At 44.0% G+C, this 21357-nt stretch overlaps 1 protein-coding gene and 1 long non-coding RNA gene across 3 annotated transcripts in view; one reads left to right on the plus strand and one right to left on the minus strand.

Moving 5' to 3' along the window:
* Nucleotides 1-21357, plus strand: part of DNAH5 (dynein axonemal heavy chain 5) — a 165418-nt gene that overhangs the window by 22619 nt on the left and 121442 nt on the right. For both annotated transcript variants that reach the window (XM_083747096.1, XM_083747097.1), the window contains exons 6-17: nucleotides 643-780; nucleotides 2751-2927; nucleotides 4488-4601; nucleotides 5486-5593; nucleotides 6541-6663; nucleotides 7554-7769; nucleotides 10784-10891; nucleotides 11443-11528; nucleotides 13156-13477; nucleotides 15777-15983; nucleotides 17389-17560; nucleotides 19141-19286. In XM_083747096.1, coding sequence (XP_083603222.1) covers nucleotides 643-780; nucleotides 2751-2927; nucleotides 4488-4601; nucleotides 5486-5593; nucleotides 6541-6663; nucleotides 7554-7769; nucleotides 10784-10891; nucleotides 11443-11528; nucleotides 13156-13477; nucleotides 15777-15983; nucleotides 17389-17560; nucleotides 19141-19286 — 1917 coding nt within the window. The remainder of the gene's footprint in view (nucleotides 1-642; nucleotides 781-2750; nucleotides 2928-4487; nucleotides 4602-5485; nucleotides 5594-6540; nucleotides 6664-7553; nucleotides 7770-10783; nucleotides 10892-11442; nucleotides 11529-13155; nucleotides 13478-15776; nucleotides 15984-17388; nucleotides 17561-19140; nucleotides 19287-21357) is intronic.
* LOC310848456 lies at nucleotides 13415-21065 on the minus strand. Its single transcript, XR_014566415.1, has 3 exons — nucleotides 20998-21065; nucleotides 17333-17394; nucleotides 13415-13534 (listed from the first exon to the last, which is right to left on the minus strand). It is a non-coding gene; the product is annotated as an uncharacterized lncRNA (long non-coding RNA).

The following is a 21357-nucleotide window of genomic DNA, read 5'->3' on the forward strand; positions in this document are numbered from 1 at the left end:
AGCAGTGGCCAGCCAAATGCCTCAGGGAAGCTCATAAGCAGGTGAGGTGGGCAACGGCCCATTGTTATTCTGCAGCAGAGGTATGCTGCTAATGCAGTTTATTCAGCGGCTGACTCTGTGTTCTAAACCGCTGAGCCTCTTGGGCTTGCCGATCTGAAGGTTGGCGGTTCGACTCGCCGTGAAGGGGTGAGCTCCTGTTGCTCCGTCCCAGCTCCTGCCAAGCTAGCACGTCAGCACAAGTAGATAAATAGGTACCACTGTGGCAGGAAGGTACATGGTGTTTTGGTGCGCTCTGGCTTCCGTCATGGTGTTCCATTGTGCCAGAAGCAGTTTAGTCATGCTGGCCACATGAACCAGAAAGCTGTCTGTGGACAAACGCTGACTCTCTTGGCCTGAAAGCGAGATGAGCGCCACATCCCATTGTCATCTTTGACTGGACTTAACCGTCCAGGGGTGCTTTACCTTTACCTCACCTTATTCAGCTGAAGTCTAGAGCAGGGCAGTGTGAAGTTCAAAGCGACTGGGTCTTACGTTTTGCAGAGACAATATCCTTGGGGTGAGTCTGTGCACAGCCACAGTTCCTTGGGTGAATGGGTTACTGAATGTATACATGGAACAATAACTGGTTAAAATATTGCTTAGGTGAATCTGAAGAAGTGTGAAACCTATGATCTGAAAACGCTCAAGGGACCTGCAGACTACCTGGTGGCATCAAATAGTACGGAGACTCTGGAACGGATAGAGGCCTGCATGAAAGTGTGGATTAAGCAAATTGAACAGGTGATGTTTCGATGAATCGTAGAATCCTACAACTGTAAAATTGGAAGCGATAATAATAATAATAATAATAATAATAATAATAATAATAATTTATGATTTATACCCAGCCACTCTAGGCGGCTTCCAACAAAATATTAAAATACAGTAATGCATTAAACATTAAAAGTTTCCCTAAACAGGGCTGCCTTCAGATGTCTTCTAAAAGTCTGGTAGTTGTTCTTCTCTTTGACATCTGGTGGGAGGGCGTTCCACAGGGCGGGTGCCACTACTGAGAAGGCCCTCTGCCTGGTTCCCTGTAACTTGGTTTCTCACAGCGAGGGAACCGCCAGAAGGTCCTTGGCATTGGACCTCAGTGTCTGGGTAGAATGATGGGAGTGGAGACGCTCCTTCAGATATACTTAATGTAGGAATCTCGGCTAAAGCATCCACAACAGATGGCCAACCAACATCTACTAAAAACCTGTAAGGAAGGAGACTCCATAACTTTCCAGGGCAGACTGTTCCATTGTCAAAAAGCTCTTGTTGTGGTTCGAGGACCCAACCCCCGCAATGTGGAATGAATACACAAGGACAAGTGATATAAGGTTAATGGGCAAGAAAAGGCCACAACTTTATTGATTACAGCAAGTGAAAAGGTATTGGCTTAGGCATTGGATTACGTCAGCTGACTCCACCCCCTCAGAGAGGGGTGAGTCTAAAACAAGGGGGGTTTATTCACCAGTAGGTGGAGCCTGTTGATGCTAATCCAACTATAGGCTCTCCCCTGATGTCACCGAGGGTCATGCCATGGCCTCCCGTCAAGCAGGCATCGGACAGAATACACGACCGCCAGATTCCTTTAATGTAATACCCCAAAATTGAAGGCATAGGCGATGGCCACACCTAGCCCTTCGACACACCACAACACATTATTCCAATGCCTAACCTATCCACCAATACCACGAAAGTTGTGACGATTGCTACGAGGTAGGCGAAAAAACCAAAAAGCCTAATGCCAAATGGAAAAATTCCTACCAGGCCCCCTGGACAACCAGGGCGACCAACCTAAGGTCCATAGCAAGGCCAAGAAAAACTAAGACCCTGAGCTCAAAGGGAGTGGAGGGTGGGTAACTCGCGGCGGGACGACGAAGAGTGAGGCCGAGGAGGGGCTGGCGCCCCAGCATTTAGGCTGCTGTACACGCCCCCTTGGAGGCACCTGGTTGGGTGCCTGCCAATGGGCATGGGCGCCAGCCAGGTGAGTGGGAGGCAGGGGGCTAATGCCCCCTGCTAGAGGCGGAGCTCGGGTTTCCTCCCACAACCACTCCCCTCTCTTCCAGGGAGGAGAGTCTCTGTCGGACAGTTCTTATTGTTGAGTCAGAATCTCCTTTCTTGTAACTCGAAGCCATTGGTTTGAGTCCTACCTTCCAGAGCACGAGAAAGCAAGCTTGCCCCATCTTCCATGTGACAGCCCTTTAAGATATTTGAGGATGGCTATCATAGCTCCTCTTAGTCTCCTGTTTTCCAGGCTAAACATACCCAGTTCCTTCAACTGTTCCTCCTAAGGCTTGGTTTCTAGACCTTTTATCATCTTGGTTGCCCTCCTCTGCACACATTCCAGCTTTTCAACACCCTTCTTAAATTGTGGTGTCCAGAATTGGGCACAGCATTCCAGGTTTGAATAATTTACTATACATTGTGATGATTATTATTAAAAAACCAAACCTATAATTCATCATTATGATACTAAGGGCCTTGCTGACTGCTGACTGCTTGTATCTTTCTGACAGAAGTTTTAATGGAAATTCATTAGGAGAAAAGTGCATTTCTCAAGTAAACCGTCAATTTCTTCCTAGCTTGCTTAGCATTAAGACTCAGCATCCAACCAGATTCAAGATGTTAACACTGAAAGCCCAGCAGGTTGCACACAGTCCACTGAGAGCAATTAGCTTTCCCATATTCGCCTGGTAATAACCCCCTGTGTGACTTTGTAGGTCATTGCGGAAAATAGCCAGCTGCGGAAGGAAGCAGATGATCTGGGGCCACGCGCAGAGCTGGATCACTGGAAGAAACGTCTGTCCAAGTTTAATTACCTGGTGGACCAGCTGAAGACCTCAGATGTGAAGGCTGTGCTCGGAGTGCTTACGGCTGCTAAATCGAAACTTCTGAAGGTAAGGTCTGCTGGTTAATTGCTGGTGTGTTCATAAGATTTAGAACCCCGTTCCTTTTTCTTTAAAGGCGATACTTGTTTCCAAACACACACACACACACACACACACACACACACACACACACACAGACTTTCCACCCAATAGGCTCACAAGGCAGCTTATAATAAAATGTGCCATGTTCCATAAACAGAACAATAAAATACTATAAAATTAATACTTGTATATAGCAACACGCACTGAGCCTTTCAATTGGGGTTAGCCCATAGCGCAGCTCGTAATAAAATGTACATTTCAGGACTAGAACAATAAAAAAACACACGTATATATAGTAACACACAGGGAGAGCCTTTCAGCTCAGCTTATAAAATGTAAAAGAGCTGATAGTATAATGTACAACATTCCAGTAACAGAACAATTGCACTGCTACAAATATACAGTGGTACCTCGGGTTAAGTACTTAATTTGTTCCGGAGGTCCGTTCTTAACCCGAAACTGTTCTTAAACTGAGGTACCACTTTAGCCTCCTGCTGCTGCCGCATGATTTCTGTTCTCATCCTGAAGCAAAGTTCTTAACCCGAGGTACTATTTCTGGGTTAGCAGAGTCTGTAACCTGAAGTGTCTGTAACCTGAGGTACCACTGTATATAAAACTGCTATACAATTCATGAAGATTAGCACAGGAAATTATGCCTGTTGAAAAACAAAGGCTTTAACTTGCTTCTTAAATGTTCCTTATGCTTGATATATACTTTGATACAATAAAATGAATGATATATCCTTGGCCTTAAAGGTAAAGATAAAGGGACCCCTGACCATTAGGTCCAGTCGCTGACGACTCTGGGGTTGCAGCGCTCAACTCACTTTATTGGCTGAGGGAACCGGTGTACAACTTCTGGGTCATGTGGCCAGCATGACTAAGCCGCTTCTGGCAAACCAGAGCAGCACACGGAAACACTGTTTACCTTCCCGCCAGAGTGGTACCTATTTATCTACTTGAACTATGACGTGCTTTCAAACTGCTAGGTTAGCAGGAGGAGGGACTGAGCAACGGGAGCTCACCCCGTCGCATGGATTCAAACCGCTGACCTTCTGATCGGCAAGCCCTAAGCTCTGTGGTTTAACCCACAGCACCACCCATGTCCCTTATCTTTGGCCTTATTATACCCCTAATAAATCACACCCCTAATTATACCTAATTGACCTGCAGCAATTTCCTAGCGCATAGGTAAGGGGTAAATATATGTTGATAAGAGCAGCCTTCCTGAACCTGGTGCCATCTGCATGGATTGGACTACGAGTCCTATCAGTCTCAGCTTGCATGGCCAATAGTTGCAGATGATGGGGATTGTAGTTCAAAAGATGTGAAAAGAATTAAATTGAGGGAGGCTGGTCTGAATCAGCTTCTTATTGCTTTCACAGGGTGAGCTATTGTGGTTCTTTGACCTGAGATTTCTGTTCATTATTTGTTGAGGGCAAAAGCATTTCAGAAATTCTCCCTTAAAAAAAAAGTGTTTTTTTTTTAAAAAAGTAAAGTATATTTTTTGCATTTTAATTTTCAAAGAGTTGGCGAGAGCTGGACACTCGGATCACAGATGCAGCAAATGAAGCAAAAGATAATGTGAAGTATCTGTATACGCTTGAGAAATGTTGTGACCCTCTATACAACAGTGACCCTGTAAGTTTTTAAAAAAACAATTCAGTGTTATAAAGATATAGCAAAGGAGTTTCCAGGCCACAAGCGAATGATAGTGAATCCTAACATTTAATTTAACTGTTTGCAAATAGAGTCACTGCTAACTAAATCCCTGATCTAGACCTTGTGCAGAGTAGAAAAATGAATTTGTTGTCCACAAGAATGGGTTTCAAAGCTTTACTGAAAACAGTCTTACAATAGTTACAAATAAACTTTAAAAAAATGCAAAGTAAAACATTGCTCTTAAACATACTAGTAATGGATCCCAGTCTTATTTAAGTGCTTAATTCAGTTCAATAATTGCCTCTCTCTGCTCCCAGAGAGAGAACCTAAGTAACTTGTTTGATGTATTACAGTATTTTAATATATTTTTTGGAAGCCGCCCAGAGTGGCTGGGGAAGCCCAGCCAGATGGGCGGGGTATAAATAATAAATTATTATTATTATTATTATTATTATTATTATTATTATTATTATTGCTTGTTCAACAAGCTAAGTTCCTACTGCTGCAGCTGCTAGCTTTTTCTCCTGCTGTGATGCTGAGTTCTCAAGTTTCACCTCCAGAAATGAGTAATCAGTTACAGTATCATACTCAGTGAAATGGAAAATCTCCAGTTTTTCCTTGTTAAATTTACCTAGTGTTTAACCTACTGCCTAATGCAAACTTCTCTTTGCAAAATCTTTTCATACACAATGCAGACAAACATTACATTTTTTGCTTATTAACCTTATATTTTTAACAGCATGTGGCATTGTGTCTTCAAAATGATACCTCTCTTGGTCCATGTTGAATAATATTATTAAGGGATCACTTTGGCCAAATGACACACACAAGAATTTGCACTTACTGACATGTTGGCATTTCAGGTGACGATGGTAGATGCTATTCCAGGACTCATACATGCTATCAAAATGATCCACAGTATCTCACGCTATTATAACACCTCGGAGAAGATAACGTCTTTGTTTGTGAAAGTAGGTACAAAGACTGTGCTGAATTATTTCCTTTTTCTTGGGAACTGAAGTTTGCCTATTGTGAACAATTAAAAGACTTAGAATGCTAAACCACGGTTTGTTTAGCAAAAGTGTATGTGTTTTGAATGCCTAAACCATGGGTTGTTTTCCGGCAACACATCATGATGTGAAACCATGGCTTGCTCTTGGTTATTGAACCTCACTTGTTTTAACAGTGGCATTATATCTCAACCGAACAGTCTTGCATACAGATGCACAAGGCAAAAGCATCAGGAAAAGAAACCAAACTTTGAGAAACAAGCTACGGCTTGTTTGCTTTTCTGTGAAACTACTCATGGTTTCTTGAACAAACTATGGTTAAAGCAACCGTGGTTTAGGATTATGTGCAAACACAGCCATAGTTAATCATATGACTGGATAAATGAGCTTTCTTTCAATAGAAAATATAGCATATGAAGAAATAATGCGAAAAGATGCATAGAAAGCTAAGTTGCCAAAATTAGGATCCGTTCAGTTTTGGGATGGAGATCCGTTGAGTCACTGATAAATCTCTTACACATATTTTTCAAGTTGATATGTTATTTCATGGTAGCCTACTGAAGCTAGATGTATTTTTTGGGATATGGCTTCACACTATGCTTATCATGTGAAATGTCTCTTGTTGTGTGTTCTTTTTCCTAGTAGTTTGGGGAGGCATCAAGGGTGCTCATGAAAAATAAGAACCAGGGGGAGGGATGTATCCAGTGGCTGGCTCCTCCCTTATCATTATGACTTCAAGCCCCTCCAAATTTCTTTGATTGGGGATAGAGCCTTATATTTCTGAGCAGCCGGGGATGGAATGCTTTTTACAGTAAGCGAAATGCACGGCCTGGATCAAGCCGAAACAACAGTTGTTGATTTCACAAAAAAGCTGACTGAGACTACTAAGCTTCTTGTTTTACCTGTAGGTTACAAATCAAATGATAACTGCCTGCAAAGCTTATATCACCAATAATAACACTGCAACCATCTGGGATCAGCCGCAAGATGTAGTTCTGGAAAAAATACAGGCCGCTATACGACTTAAGCAGGTAACCTTATAACGTGGTATAAGACAGGGTAGCTAACCGTTACAATGAGCCATGGTCGATCCTGCATGGGTTACATGTCAAAGTGGGTGTGGCTGAAGGGTTAAAGTGGGTATAGAGAGAACTGCAGTCCTCAAGGTTATCTGACATTACCCCACTATTTTTAAATCATTCCTTATTTATTATGCTCTCCCTGGAGAGACCCGCTTGGTTCCATCATTGCATGTCTGTCTTTAGGTGCCAGGTGAACACATTCCTTTTTCTTCAAGACTTTGGATATTAAATAGTCTGGCCTGTTAAATGTGGGGGCGGAGGCTGTTATTAGGATTATTTTATTATTATGCTATTATAATACTCTGTATCATGCTTTTATTATTATGCTGCATAAATTATGTTCTTTTAATGTTGGGATCTTTGGATAAAGGGCAGAATACAAACCTAATAAGAATAAGAATAGTTTAAAATGTGGGGTGGGGGCCCAGAGGAGTTACAGACACTTCAGGTTACAGACTCTGCTAACCCAGAAATAGTACCTCGGGTTAAGAACTTTGCTTCAGGATGAGAACAGAAATCATGCGGCGACGGCGCGGCGACAGTGGGAGGCCCTATTAGCTAAAGTCGTACCTCAGGTTAAGAACAGTTTCAGGTTAAGTACCGACCTCCAGAACGAATTAAGGTCTTAATCCGAGGTACCACTGTAGTAGTGTTTCATCAAGAGATATATCTTTTTCTGAGCCTCTCTGACTTACACAAAGAAATACCTAAAGTCAGTGTATCAAAGCAACCTAGTATACTGCTGATCATGTGTGTCATAAACAAGCATGTCATTTTTGTCATGGTGCCCAATTCCATTTATCCATCTATTTATTTATTTCCTGGCTCACGTTCTTAAGGAGTACCAGAACTGTTTCCACAAGACCAAACAAAAACTGGAACAGAGTCCATCCGAGCGCCAGTTTGATTTCAGTGAGATGTATATCTTTGGAAAATTTGAAACCTTTCACCGCCGCCTACTTAAGATTATGCACATCTTCGATACCATCACAACCTACTCAGTTTTGCAAGACTCCAAGATGGAAGGACTAGAAGTGATGGCCACTAAATACCAGGTATGCAGAATGCCAACCTAAATGGATTTAGTCATCTATAGTTGGATGCGGTGGCACTGTGGGTTAAACCACGGAGCCTAGGGCTTGCCGATCTTAAGGTCCGCGGTTCGAATCCCCGTGATGGGGTGAGTTCCCGTTGCTCGGTCCCTGCTCCTGCCAACCTAGCAGTTCAAAAGCACGTCAAAGTTCAAGTAGATAAATAGGTACCACTCCGGCGGGAAGGTAAATGGCATTTCCGTTCGCTGCTCTGGTTCAACAGAAGGCGGCTTAGTCATGCTGGCCACATGACCCAGAAGCTGTAGACCGGCTGCCTCAGCCAGTAAAGAGAGATGAGCACCGCAACCCCAGAGTCGTCCGCAACTGGACCTAACGGTCGGGGTCCCTTTACCTTTACCTTTAGTTGAGCCCAACCTCATCTCTCTCTCGCTCTCTCGCTCTCTCCTACACTACAGCCAGCTCTTTGTATCGCTGCCCAAGGCAGCCATTTTGTGCTGGCACCCACTGCATTTTCATCAACATTCGAGTACTGGCACATTATTATTATTCTTGTCATCACCATCCCCTCCCCAAAGCACTGTCCCTACCTACAAACCTGGAGATCCTCAGGTGTACATCTTAAGGGACAGAATTTAAGAAAAAATGCATTTTAGGATAAGGTAGCATTTTGTCAAGGCGATAAGATAGGGCATGCTGTTGGGATAAGGGAAGGCCTTTCCTGCCTCACTTCCACCTGATTCTCCTTGATCATCATGCTGGGTTTTGAGCCCTCCAAGCCCAGGACGTTTGTGTCATAGAGCCGTATTTTCCAGCTTTCTGCCACTGTCATGCTCATGACAGGACTGCTGCACCCAAACACTTGCCTAAGTATGCCAAAAGCTGGCACCAAGCCTGTCTAAATTTCTCCATGCATTAATTCCCTAATGCTAGGCATGAGCTCTTGCTTCTAGTTCAGAGGCTTTCAACCTTTTTGGGTCCACAGCTCCCTTGACCAACCACATCCTTTCTGCGGCACCCCTGTGGGGCTCAGGAGCCCAGTTATGTCCCCCTTGCCTGCAGAGCCGGCAGCCTCTTGCCCCTTTCTGAACACCCTCCCCTTGTGGGGGGTTCCCTCGGCCTCCTCTCCTCTCCCCTCTCCTTGGGAGTCCTTTGGGCAGCCGCCACCACTACCCTGGTCTGCCCCAAAGAGAGGTGCCCCTGCACACTGCCTCACAAGGGCCTGGGAAGAGGATGCCCCCAGCCTTAGCGGCCTGACAGAGACTGGCCAAAGATTGGGGAGGCAGCGGTGGGCACTGCCCTGCCTGCATGGTGGAAAGGCTCCCCTTCAGCACCAGGCACTGGATGCCAGGTAGGCCATGCACACAGCAAGCACAAGAAAGGTCAGCCTCCTTGCCCAGCCTCCAACTTGTCTGTCCATTCCCAGCAGTGAGGGCTGGCAACCAACACCCTCTGGCCAGCCCCAGAGGCACCATTCACTTGGGGAGCACATTGTAGCCAGGGCTGCCGCTGCAATAAACCATCGTGGAAGCCTTTGGGAGGCAGAAACACAAGAGGCATAGCTGTCAACCGTCCCTTATTTGGCGGGAAACTCCCTTATCCCAGCACATGTCCCGCTGCTGTCCCTTATTGATGATGTCCCTTAAATTTCCCGGGTTTCAAAGGAAGCAGCTCCTCTCCTTCCCTCCCTCCCTGCTGGCCAGGGAGGAGGGAGGCTCCAACTGTGTTGCTTGGCTGCGTTGCTCACCCAATAAGGAGTCTAAGAACGACTGGGGGGGTGGGGGTGGAGCTTGCATGCCTTGTGCTGATCAAATTGGCCGCATTGCGTGAGGACTTTCCTTTGCTCAGTGCTTCCCAGTGGAGAGGTGGACGGTGGTTTTCCTTGCTGCATCCCCTTTGCCGGGTTGCTGCGCTGTGGGAACCACCGCTTGAGGCTTCATTTGGCTGCTGGCTGGGCTTTCTGCCTTTGGCTTGGAGGGGCTAAAAGTTGAACATAACTGTGCTTGGAAAATCCCTTATTTTGGCTGCTGATCCCTTATTTTTGAGGCTGCTGGTCCCTTATTTTCACATCTGTAAGTTGACAGCTATGGCATCAGAGGAGGGGAGGGAAGAAAGAGGGGCAGAGGCCAGTGTTGCCCACAGCACCCTTGACCATCATTCAAAGCACCTCAGGGTGCTGTGGAACACTGCTCTGTCCGATTTCCACATGGGAATTGGTTATTATTTGTATAAAGGGGCTCTCAGTCATTTCCTCCCATAGTAAAACATGATGCATTGCATAGTTCACCACCCGAGGGAGAACAAGACCCAAAGAGGGGTTTTTAGACCCAAATCCAGTGTTTCGCTTGCTGCACATTTTATATTGGTCTTCAACCAGCTGAACAGTAATAGGTTTTGCCCGAGAATCCTGGGAATTGTAGTTTGCCAAAGTTGTCGAGAAATCCGTTAGAGACCTCTCACCCCCTTGCAGTTGCTGACTATTAATGTAGTAAGACATCTTATTGTACTTTCATTTGTACAGACCACGGCAATGCAGGAGCAATGGGAGGTAACTTGCGCCAGGGTTTTTAATGCTGTGATTTGTGGTTATGAATACGATTTTTTTGCTTCTCACTGGAGGCCTTTGAATGAAACGAAATAACACTGGGACGTTGTGTTTCAACTCCTACGTTTCTACTTCTATATATCCTTTGTCAAAATAAATAATTGCACCAGAGTGTGTTCTACAGAAGTGTTGCACATTTTTGCATGTTTGAGTATTTATTTTCCTTGAAAGAAATGTGGCTTTTAAATGAGAACTCATTGGGTTGAGCCTTTTTTGTGTGCAAAACTTTATTATCCAGTTAATGAATGCTGCCTGCATTTTAGCATTATCAGCTACACTATTGTAAATATAAGCTGTGTAGGTCCCCTCACCCCCATGTGAAAGATTTATTGGGGGAAGAAAAAGTAAATGTTTAGTCATATACTGATGAGATTAATACACCTTTGTAACAATATTCACTCCCAATTATATTTAGAGTATTGTTGCCACCATGAAGAAAAAGCAGTACAATTTTTTAGATCAGAGGAAAACTGATTTTGATCAAGACTATGAAGAGTTCTGCAAGCAAACAGATGATCTTCATGTAAGTTTGATACTCAAAAATTTTTTTCTTGATCACCCTTGTCACTGAGAATAAATACATCTCTACATATCTACTACTACTACTACTACTTTTATTATTATTATTCCACCCTATACCTGGAGCTCTCAGGGCGGTTCACAGAACAAAAGCAAAATACAAAACCACAAAATACATAATCAAAATAAAAACAACAACCCAATAACCGCCCCAAACCCCCACATTTTAAAAGGGCCTAGGAAGTCAATCAAATCAGTCAAAGGCCTAGTTAAAAAGGAATGTTTTTGCTTGGCGCCTAAAGGTGTATAATGAAGGCACCAGGCAAACGTCCCTGAGGAGAGCATTTCACAGATGGGGAGCCAATGCAGAAAAGGCCCCGTTCTCATGTTACCACCCTCCGGACCCCTCAAGGAGGAGGCACACGAAGGAGGGCCTCAGAAGATAATCTCAGGGTCTGGGTAGGTTCATATGAAAAGAGGCAGCCCTTTGGTTGTGATAGTTAATTTAGAATACAATTAATAAACATCTTCCATCCTCATATTTTCCTCCTGCAGCAACAATTACAGGCATTTATGGATATTACCTTTGAAAAGATCACAAACACCGAAAGAGCCCTTAGTATGCTGACAAAGTTCGAAAGGTAAAGATGATTACTTATAATCATTTAATGTGAAACTACCAGTACTTCTGTAACCCTTTCATCCTTTATTGTTGAGTTATTTTTTTCAAGGTGTTGCTCCCAGATAAAAGAACATGAATTCCCATGGCGCATGGGTTTATCATCTAGAATCTAGATGGCCTTTGTGGTCCCTTCCAACTCTGTAAGTGGAATGCAAAGTCATGCTAGGACAAATGTCCTGTCTACCCAAACATTTCAGCTTGCCAGAGGGAATGACCCCCTCCTTGCCCTGTAAGCTGTTCTGAGGGTTCTCCTGTGCCCCCTGGAGTCAATTTTGGGGGGTTCATAGGGATGGAGAGGAAGGAAAGTCCCATTGCAAGCAAAAGTCCTCATGTAGGGCTTCCACTGATAAGACTTGTTTTGTGAAGTCCGCTCACCATTCCCGGTGGGTGGTGTTGTGGCCAGGCAGCTGGGTCTCAACGGTTTACTGGCCAAGGGGGCAGAAGGATGCCAGCTCTTGTTATTGTTGTTAGGGTCTGCCCCCTTTGAGACTGCCTCAGCCAATCAGCTTTCAGGGTGGGCGTTGGGCTCGAGTGGCAGTTAGGCATTGGGTAAGCCTTTGTTTTTGGGGACGCGGGTGGCGCTGTGGTCTAAACCACTGAACCTCTTGGGCTTGCTGATCTTAAGGTCGGCGGTTCAAATCCCCGTGACGGGGTGAACTCCCATTCCTCGGTCCCAGCTCCTGCCAACCTAGCATGCCAAAGCATGCCAAAAAGTGCAAGTAGATAAATAGGTACCACTCTGGCGGGAAGGTAAACAGTGTTTCCATGTGCTGCTCTGGTTTTGGTGTTCTGTTGTGCCAGAAGCGGCTTAGTCATGCTGGCAACATGACCCGGAAGAACTGTCTGTGGACAAACGCCAGCTCCCATGGCCTGTAAAGTGAGATGAGCGCTGCAACCCCAGAGTCGTCTGCAACTGGACTTAACTGTCAGGGGTCCTTTAGCTTTCTTAAGCCTTTGTTTGGATGGAGGGGAGGTTGTAGCCTTCGCCTGCCCCTCCTCAGTAAGGGTATCCTGTTAAAGGGATTCGGGGTGTGAATCCTGTCAGAAGCCTGGACGTGGGCTAGGGCCATATCATAGCCCCTACAGGGACTCCTTGGGGTGCCCCTATGTGATGTAAGTCATAGGGTGCCCCCTATTGGTGGTGTACCCTTAAGTGGACTCATTGCAGATGGGCAGGAGTCAAGATATAGCCTAGCTTCAACCCAATGCCAAAGCCAAACCGCTCACATTTGTAATCAATAGACTTGTGGCCTAATTGAACCCATAAACCAAAATACTTCATGTCAGTGTGCTTTATTGTTCTCCTGGGAACTTTGTGGCTTGGGTGCCAGTATGGGAAAATCCAACCGGAAGACCAATTGGAAGAATCACTAGGAGGTAGTGATTCTAACATGGTTACCCTTCTTGCCTCTGTTCCTTCCCCCTCCCTCCTTCTTGTGTTAAGTTTTGATGGTGTAAGAACCACCTTGTATTTGGCAAGACAGCGCCTTGGTACACAACCTTGTCCTATGATTCTGTGAAGAGAAACCGATGAACTAACTCCATCTTCATAAACCTCTCCTGACGGTGATGCTTTCTCTTTGCAGACTAGGAATTCCTAACCTTGGCATTGATGAGAAATACAAGATAATCCTTCAAAACTATGGTCATGACATTGAGATGGTCTCTAAGCTGTACTCCAAGCAAAAGAACGACCCACCGCTGGGGCGCAACCTTCCTCCCGTGGCTGGTAAGATCTTGTGGGCTCGGCAGCTGTTCCACAGGATCCAGGAACCCATGGATCTCTTCCAGAAGCACCCCCTCGTTCTGCAGACAGCAGAAGCGAAGTCCATAATCCGCAACTACAACAGGGTGGCCAAAGTCCTTCTGGAGTTTGAGGTTGTCTACCACAGGGCGTGGCTTCAACAGGTAAGATGGCATCCTTGTTTGTTTTTTTTAGTGGAATTCAAGTGGTATGAATTGATGCTAGAGATGGGGCGAAATTTTAGTTCCTGTTTAAGGCAAGCTGATGCAATTCACACTTTCTGAAACACTACATGAACAGAAACACAGTTGTCCCCTTTAAATGTACACATCTCTGAATTTTGCAATGCGGTTCTCCAGCTGAGTAGCATGTACAACAATGGGCACATTAATGTCTAGTGGACACAAGTGGGCACATTAATGTGTAGATTAATGAAAATCATACACAAAATGTGTTATATTGAGTGAAATTGCTCAGCAGAAATGAGTATATTAGATTGCTTACTAATCTGGCTGGGTTTATTGCTGCCAGGATTCAGTGGTATAATATAAACTTTGCTTGTGGAAAGTTCAGTCTTTTATATCTTGACTTAAAAGGTTCTTAGATATCAGGACAGAGAGACTCCTGATTGAGGTCTTGAAGAGCCATGATCAGTGAGATTAAAGTGTATAAGATTAGCAGGACCAGTGTTCTGACTCAGTATGATTTTTTCCTGTATGTTCACATGGGTTATTCAGTGAAAGGTTTCTGAGTATACAGCATGTGAGAATGTGCATGCAATGTGTCAACAGCAGCTTCTGTCTCTGGCAAGGCTAGCACAGAAATAGGGCTCCTTGCTTCAGGAACTGTGGGAGAGGAGAACCAAGATCAACACTGGTTCAGAGCTGGCCTTGTTGTGTAGCCATGAAGTGTAAAGTAAAGGTAAAAGGACCCCTGACCATTAGGTCCAGTCATGGCCAACTCTGGGGTTACAGTGCTCATCTCGCTTTAATGGCTGAGGGAGCCGGCGTGCAGCTGGACATGTGGCCAGCATGACTAAGCCGCTTCTGGTGAAGCAGAGCAGTGCACGGAAATGCTGTTTACCTTCCTGCCGGAGCGGTACCTATTTATCTACTTCCACTGGCATGCTTTTGAACTGCTAGGTTGGCAGGAGTAGGGACCGAGCAACGGGAGCTCACCCCGTTGTGTGGTTTCAAATCGCCGACCTTCTGATTGGCAAGTCCTAGATTCTGTGGTTTAACCCACAGCGCCACCCGTGTCCCGCCATGAAGTGTAGCAAGCGCCATTTATTCTCCAACCTTGCTGGATGTGAATGTTGAACTGCAGTTTGCTAGAACCATAGAACTACAGAACTGCTCAGTAGCTTGCTGAAATGTTGCCTCTGCTTCATGACTTGGGGTGGGATTCACCTAATGAGCCCCAGCGGTGGAATTGCAATGCAAGGACTTCTGCTTGCCCAATGGGGTTTCCCCCCTCGCCTCCCCTACGGCCCCACAAATTGACTTGGGTGTGTGTGTTGGGAGAACCCCCATAGCAACACACGGGTGGAGGAGAGGGGAATCATTCCCTCCACAATCTGAAACGCTTGTGCAGACAGAACAATTGGAAGAGCGCAACACTGAAACTCACCCATGGGCATGAAGGATTCTTCTAGGTTTTTTTGTGGGGTTCCAGGCTACCGAAAAGGGCTTCTGGGGCTGTATTTTCCTTGCACAATGTCGTCCTCCAGTGCATAGCATAAAAGGCATCAACTAGTTGTGTCTTCTAACTTCATCCTCAAGCCAGTCTATAGCAATCAAAAGTCTATGGAAAGCTTCCAGATAGTTAGAAGAGCAGGATTCTGAGACTGGTTGCATCCCAGTTGCTCAGATGATTAGATTGTGCTGCCCCTGCTTTTGTGCATGGCAGTGGTTTTCAACCAGTGAGCCATGGCACCTTGGGGTGTCTTGAATGATGGTCAGGGGAGCCACGGGCAACACAGGCCTCTGTCCCCCTTTCCTTCCCTCCCTTCCTCTGATGCCCTCTGGAATCTCTGCCTCCCAAAGGCTTGCACAGCTGTTTGTTGCAGCAGCCCTGGCTACGAGCTCCTCAGGTGAATAGTGTCTCTGGGGCTGGCCAGGGGATGCTTCCCAGGTCCCCGTGGGGTCGTGGGAGGAGACACCACTCTTTGGGGTGGGGCTGGGGCAGTTTAGAGACCGGGGTGGCAGTTGCGGCTGCCCGGAGGACTCCCAAGGAGAGGGGAGTGGAGAGTAGGCTGAGCCCACAAGGGAGAGTGCTCAAAAAAGGGTGAGGAGCCGCCGGCTCCTGAGCCCCACAGGGCTGCCTCAGGAAGAATGCAGTTGGTCAAGGGAGCTGTGGACCCAAAAAGGTTGAAAACCTCTGGTGTAAGGTGATAGTTTTGGACAAAGCCAGATGTGAGCTCCTCTTGATGACAGTAATGTCTGTAACATTTCTTGTCTGCAGGTCCACCTAGCTAGAGCCGGGCTTCAGGCCTCGTTATTGGTGAAAGCTCCAGAGCCAGGAGAAATATTTGTCAATTTTGACCCCGAGATCCTCACCTTAATAAGGGAAACAGAGTGCATGTCACGCATGGGACTAGACATTCCACCCTTTGCCGTTGCACTTCAACAGAAACGTGACTCCTACAAACAGAACTTCAATAAGCTGCAGGTATTCTTGGATTTCTTCCACCTAACTGTTGCATCTATGGGAAAGTCATCTCGCTGGTTTAAGAAGATAACTGATGTCCCAGGATAAACTATCCTTGTGCAGTCTTTTTAGTTTACTTCATGCGCTGCTGACATATGACTCTTTAGGGATAAAACAGTTTTTTAAGGATCTCCTGGATGTGCCAGTAGGTTGGAATCCTGTCTTGTTTAAATTGCTATGTAGTCTTTCCTAATGAATTTATCTATATCTCACTAAATTTTTCTTTTTGATAATAATTTTTATTAGTTTTCAATTACAATCCAATAACAGCCTCATTATAACAATACCAATTTATAATTCAATTATTAATACCAATAGTTCAAATACCGAATTACATAATTTAGATAAGGTGCTAGAATTGATGGCTGGATTATTTGCTTTATTTCTGTGTTCCAAAATCTTATTAATTTCCATTACATTCCAGTCATAATAATAATCCCTTATACAACAACTGCAATATTCATAACTTCTATTCGTGTTGTCACATTAAATGATTTATAAAACTACAAGTTAGGAACTCAAACTATATCCTCATATGTCACTAAATTTGATTAGGTGTTCCCTCCAGTAAACTTGGAGGCTTATCAAGTATAATGATGAGATGAACTACAGCAAAACTGACCCCACCTTTTAAAAAATAAAATAAAAGAGTATCCTAGCAAATTGTCATATTCTTTGTATCCTGATAGCCCTTAAGCCAGGTCTTGACATATTGTGACCCACCCTGTCAGATATAGATGGCTTACAAAGTCTGTATCTACACAACTATAAAAAACACTCTGAAAATGCTCTGGAAAAAAAAACGGTTTTAAAGCTCACAATGGAAAATTTCATAGAGTTCCAATTTCAGCTCTACAGCGCCATCTGTTGTCACAGTGTTGTAACACATTTATAACGTTTTATTTTTACTAATGTAGCTGAGTTCCAACAGTGGCTTTTTCCAGGACAGCAAAAATAAGATGGTTATAAATTATCTTGCCAGGCCACAATACATGGTTGATGGACAACTTGTGACCCAGTCAGTTGAGCATAGTCCAAGTATGTCTTTAATCTGTAGAGCAGAACTTGACAATATAAGGTGGATAAAGGTTTTTTTTGGGTCGGCAGGCACATTTGGAATATTGAGAGTGTGTTGTGGGTGCCTATCACAAAATGGCTGCTGTGGGGTGTGCCATAATACAAAATGGCTGCCGTAGGGTGTACTGCATAACACAAAATGGTGGCCGCACGAAATGGGGAGGACATGACCCACCAGTGGGAATAACGCACATACTGAGATTTTGGGGGGGTATCATAAGGGATGCTGGTACCTTTGAGTGCCACCCTCATGCTGCATGTTTACAATTCTTCCTGGGCCTCATTTCAGATGATGCTGGCAGAGTACAAGAGAGTGAAATCAAAAATCCAAACTCCCCTTCATGTGCTAATGGCTCCTCATTTGGCGAAAGTGGATGATGCGATCCAGCCTGGTTTGACCACGCTGACCTGGACATCCCTGAATATTGAGAAGTACTTACAGAATATTTTGGATAAGCTTGGTAAGTCTTATCATTAGGAATAAGACCCTTATAACCAATAAGCACACAAATTCAGTGCCTTGTTAATGATCAGGACTGCGGTTCAAACTCTGCATGTGATCTGTTCAGTCTTGGTGGTACAGCAAGCCTTCAACACAGGGGTTATGTTCCGGGGATCGCACCCAAAGCCATAATCATGTATGGTCAAAACCCATCAGATTCAATGGTGGGTGAGATTGCCAAAGTCATTTTTCCTTTCCACCCTTTATTAATTCTTTTTTTTTTTTTGCTGAATGCACACATGTTAAATGTGCATAACTTGCAGACTTACTGTATACTGTTAGGTGCAAAGCACAGGCGTTCATTGGTGTGTTAAGTGACATCAAGAAGAAATTAGTGTTTGGCCAGCTAGACTTATTGGACAATTGTTCTTTTGTTTGATCTTTGTTGTCTTCTCTAGTGCCAGGATAAAGACTTTGAACTCCAGGAAGGAGTTCAGGAAGCTTATCACTATTTCTTTGTACTACTCATCCTTTTATCCTTACTTATAAGTGGAAATTATACCGATTTAGAGTGTGATAGGTTTTTTATTTTTAATGCCAAACTAGATATTTAGGAGAAGACATGGGGCTGGGAACACCAGTTGATGACCAAACCATTGTAAAACAATAAGAAAGTTTCTTATTTTCAGAGAAGCTGCGCGTATGTGTAGGGAAAAGAGGTAAGGAATAGATTAAAGACCTGATCCATTGCCTGCTATTTCCATTCTTCAAATCATACCTTCCCCATATTGCTTTGCTGTCTGGCAGCATCAGCCATTCCATGTCTTGTTGTGTCAGCCATTCTATGGCTGAATCTACACATATGTAAAAAACACTGTGAAAATGCTTTTTAAAAACGTTTTTTAAAATACATGTGGAATTTACCATTAGCTCACCACCGCCATCTAGTGTCACAATTGTATAATACACTTACAATACACTTCAATCGCTGTATTTGCAGCCGTGTAGCTGAGTCCCAAGTCTATTTCTCAGCCTGTGTGCAGTTTTGTTTCACTTCTGAAACTCTTAAAAAGTGATTGGTTTTTATATTTTTCTTCTAAATTTTTTTATTTATACATTTATTTATTTAATTTTATACATTTCAATAATTTTACAATCATTTCAACATTTCAAAACTCTACTTCCTTTCCCCTCTTTCTGCGGTTCCTTAAATTTATTTTTAATATCTTCTGCATATTCCAAATTACCTTTACTTACTCATTTATTTATCTACTTTAAATATAGACTCTTATAAAACTGTGGGTTATTACAACAATCCTGTTAATGTTCTTATCTATTTACACTTAGTTTGTTTGTAAATGTTCAGTAAACCATTTCCATTCTTTTATAAAATGTTTTTATATTTTTCAACTGTCCTCTTCAAGATTTTGATGATGAAAATCCCTCTCTGCCCTCTCAGCTGGCTGCTGCGTTACACTCTATAATGATGGTTTTAAGAATTTCCTAACACATTAGTCCATTCACACTTAAAAGGGAGGGGAAAGTGGCTTCTGAAAGTACTTGGCCTAACTATACTCATTCCCTTCCTTGCCCTTAAAGCTGACCTTGAGCTGCTGCTTGATCGAGTAAATGACCTAATAGAATTTCGTATCAATGCTGTTCTTCAAGAAATGAGCACTGTGCCCCTTTGCAATCTCCCTGAAGACGATCCGCAGACCTGCGAGCAATTCCTTCACATGACAAAGGTATAGTCATCATATACACCTAGCCTTCACTGAGGAATTAAACATGTGCCTGAGCTGCACCGCTTTCAGCTGCTTGCATTATTGCATGTCCTTACATATATACACACAAACTTCCCTGCACATAGAAAATAAGCGTCAGGGAGAAGACTAGATTAGACTTCACCTCCTTACTTCTAGTTTTTTGAATGGAGGTTGTATTCATAAATGCATAACTGCATTTAAAAAGGGACTATTTGCATGATAAAGTCTACAAATCACATGAATGCCTACCTTCAGTATGGTGTAACAGATCAGGTGCAGAACTATGGCCTCAGATAAAACTACAGAGTCATTGTTGTTTGTTGTTAGAATTCCTGCTCCATGATTGCAGTCATGTGATTTTTGTCTATCACATGATGGTGTATGTTTTGACTCCACAGAGTGGGAAGTGATGGAGATAGAATGTTTGTGTTACTGTGTTCCGTGAAGTGGGTCTATTGTCCTTTGTTCTTTTTCTCTTTGCTGTTTGATGCTAGAGAGAGAGGGAGCCATGTTGCAGTGCTCTGTGTGTGTTTATATGTAAATAAAGTAGATTAGCCAAAATGCTGAGTTGCTGAGGCCTGTTACGCAAGCTGTGAAGACTCTGTGAATCCCTAAGTGTGCCGATGTCTGTTAGCATCAGGCGCTGTGATGTTCGGGCAGAATAAAGCTTTTGAAGCTCCCGAACGAATGACCAGGAAGGAGAGAACATGCCAGCAGGCATGTGTCTCTGCCAGGGTCCTACTTGAGTATAGGATGAGCTTCTGACAGTTTAGTCATTTAGTCGTGTCCGACTCTTCATGACCCCATGAACCAGAGCACGCCAGGCACTCCTTTCTTCCACTGCCTCCTGCAGTTTGGTCAGACTCATGTTAGTAGCTTCAAGAACACTGTCCAACCATCTCGTCCTCTGTTGTCCCCTTCTCCTAGTGCGTTCAATCTTTCCCAACATCAGAGTCTTTTTCAGGGAGTCTTCTCTTCTCATGAGGTGGCCAAAGTATTGGAGCCTCAGCTTCAGGATCTGTCCTTCCAGTGAGCACTCAGGGCTGATTTCCTTCAGAATGGATAGGTTTGATCTTCTTGCAGTCCAAGAAGATCTCAAGAGTCTCCTCCAGCACCAGAATTCAAAAGCGTCAATTCTGACCCACACAGCTCAGAGGCAGATGAGGGGGGAAATTGGGGAATAATGGGAGAGGAAGATCAGGCTGAGCAGAGAAGCAGCTGGCTGACACGTTGTCACTAGAAAACATTCCAGACCCTACTTGTCCCAGAATCTGGCGAGCCTTAAAAGTAGGAGCGCAAAGAGTTCAAAGACTTCTTCTTTGTGGAACAGGAATTCAATAATATGAAGCTCCCATCATTCCTATGTTGGACCACAAAACTATCTTCCTAGCCCCCTCAGATGTAAAGCTTAGATCCTCACCATCCTCATCCAAATCTTATTCCTGCTTCCTTATCGTCTCCTTTGTTATTTTTTCAAATACAGAGAAAAAGCTGCTATAGAGTGGAAAAGGAAATGTGGTTGTATGAATCAGTCCCAAAGTCACACATATAGTTGATTATTGGATGGGTACAGGGCTGTGAATGTATATCTATCGGCCTCAACTTGATGGGCCACAAGCTGGCAAACCAATCTAAAACTTTTCCCCAATAGTAAAAGTTAATATATCCCCCAAATAAAACTATTCATCACCTATTAGGGAGATCCATCTTGACAGGGCTGAGATGCAATCTGACTGTTAACTGTTTTTGGCTTTACCAAGACGTAAAGGATATCCCCTTTGTGACATCACACATGACATCAGAATGGCATTTTTGAATTCAGCCTCCTAGACTACCTCCATGCCAACAGCAATGGCCAGTAAACCTCTGCAACCAAGTAACCATCAGCCTGACTCCCCAGTTGTTTCTATCTAGACTATTGGATGTTTATTTTTTGCTCTCATAATCAAAGCCTGAAGAAGAGCTGCGTATAATCTGAAAACCTGCTTCCACTGTTAAAGAAAACTAATTGTCAAGAACTGGGTAGAAGAGGAATGGTGGAGACTGTCTC

This window comes from Podarcis gaigeae, assembly GCF_964106915.1.
Source record: "Podarcis gaigeae genome assembly, chromosome: 7".
Lineage (NCBI taxonomy): Eukaryota > Metazoa > Chordata > Lepidosauria > Squamata > Lacertidae > Podarcis > Podarcis gaigeae.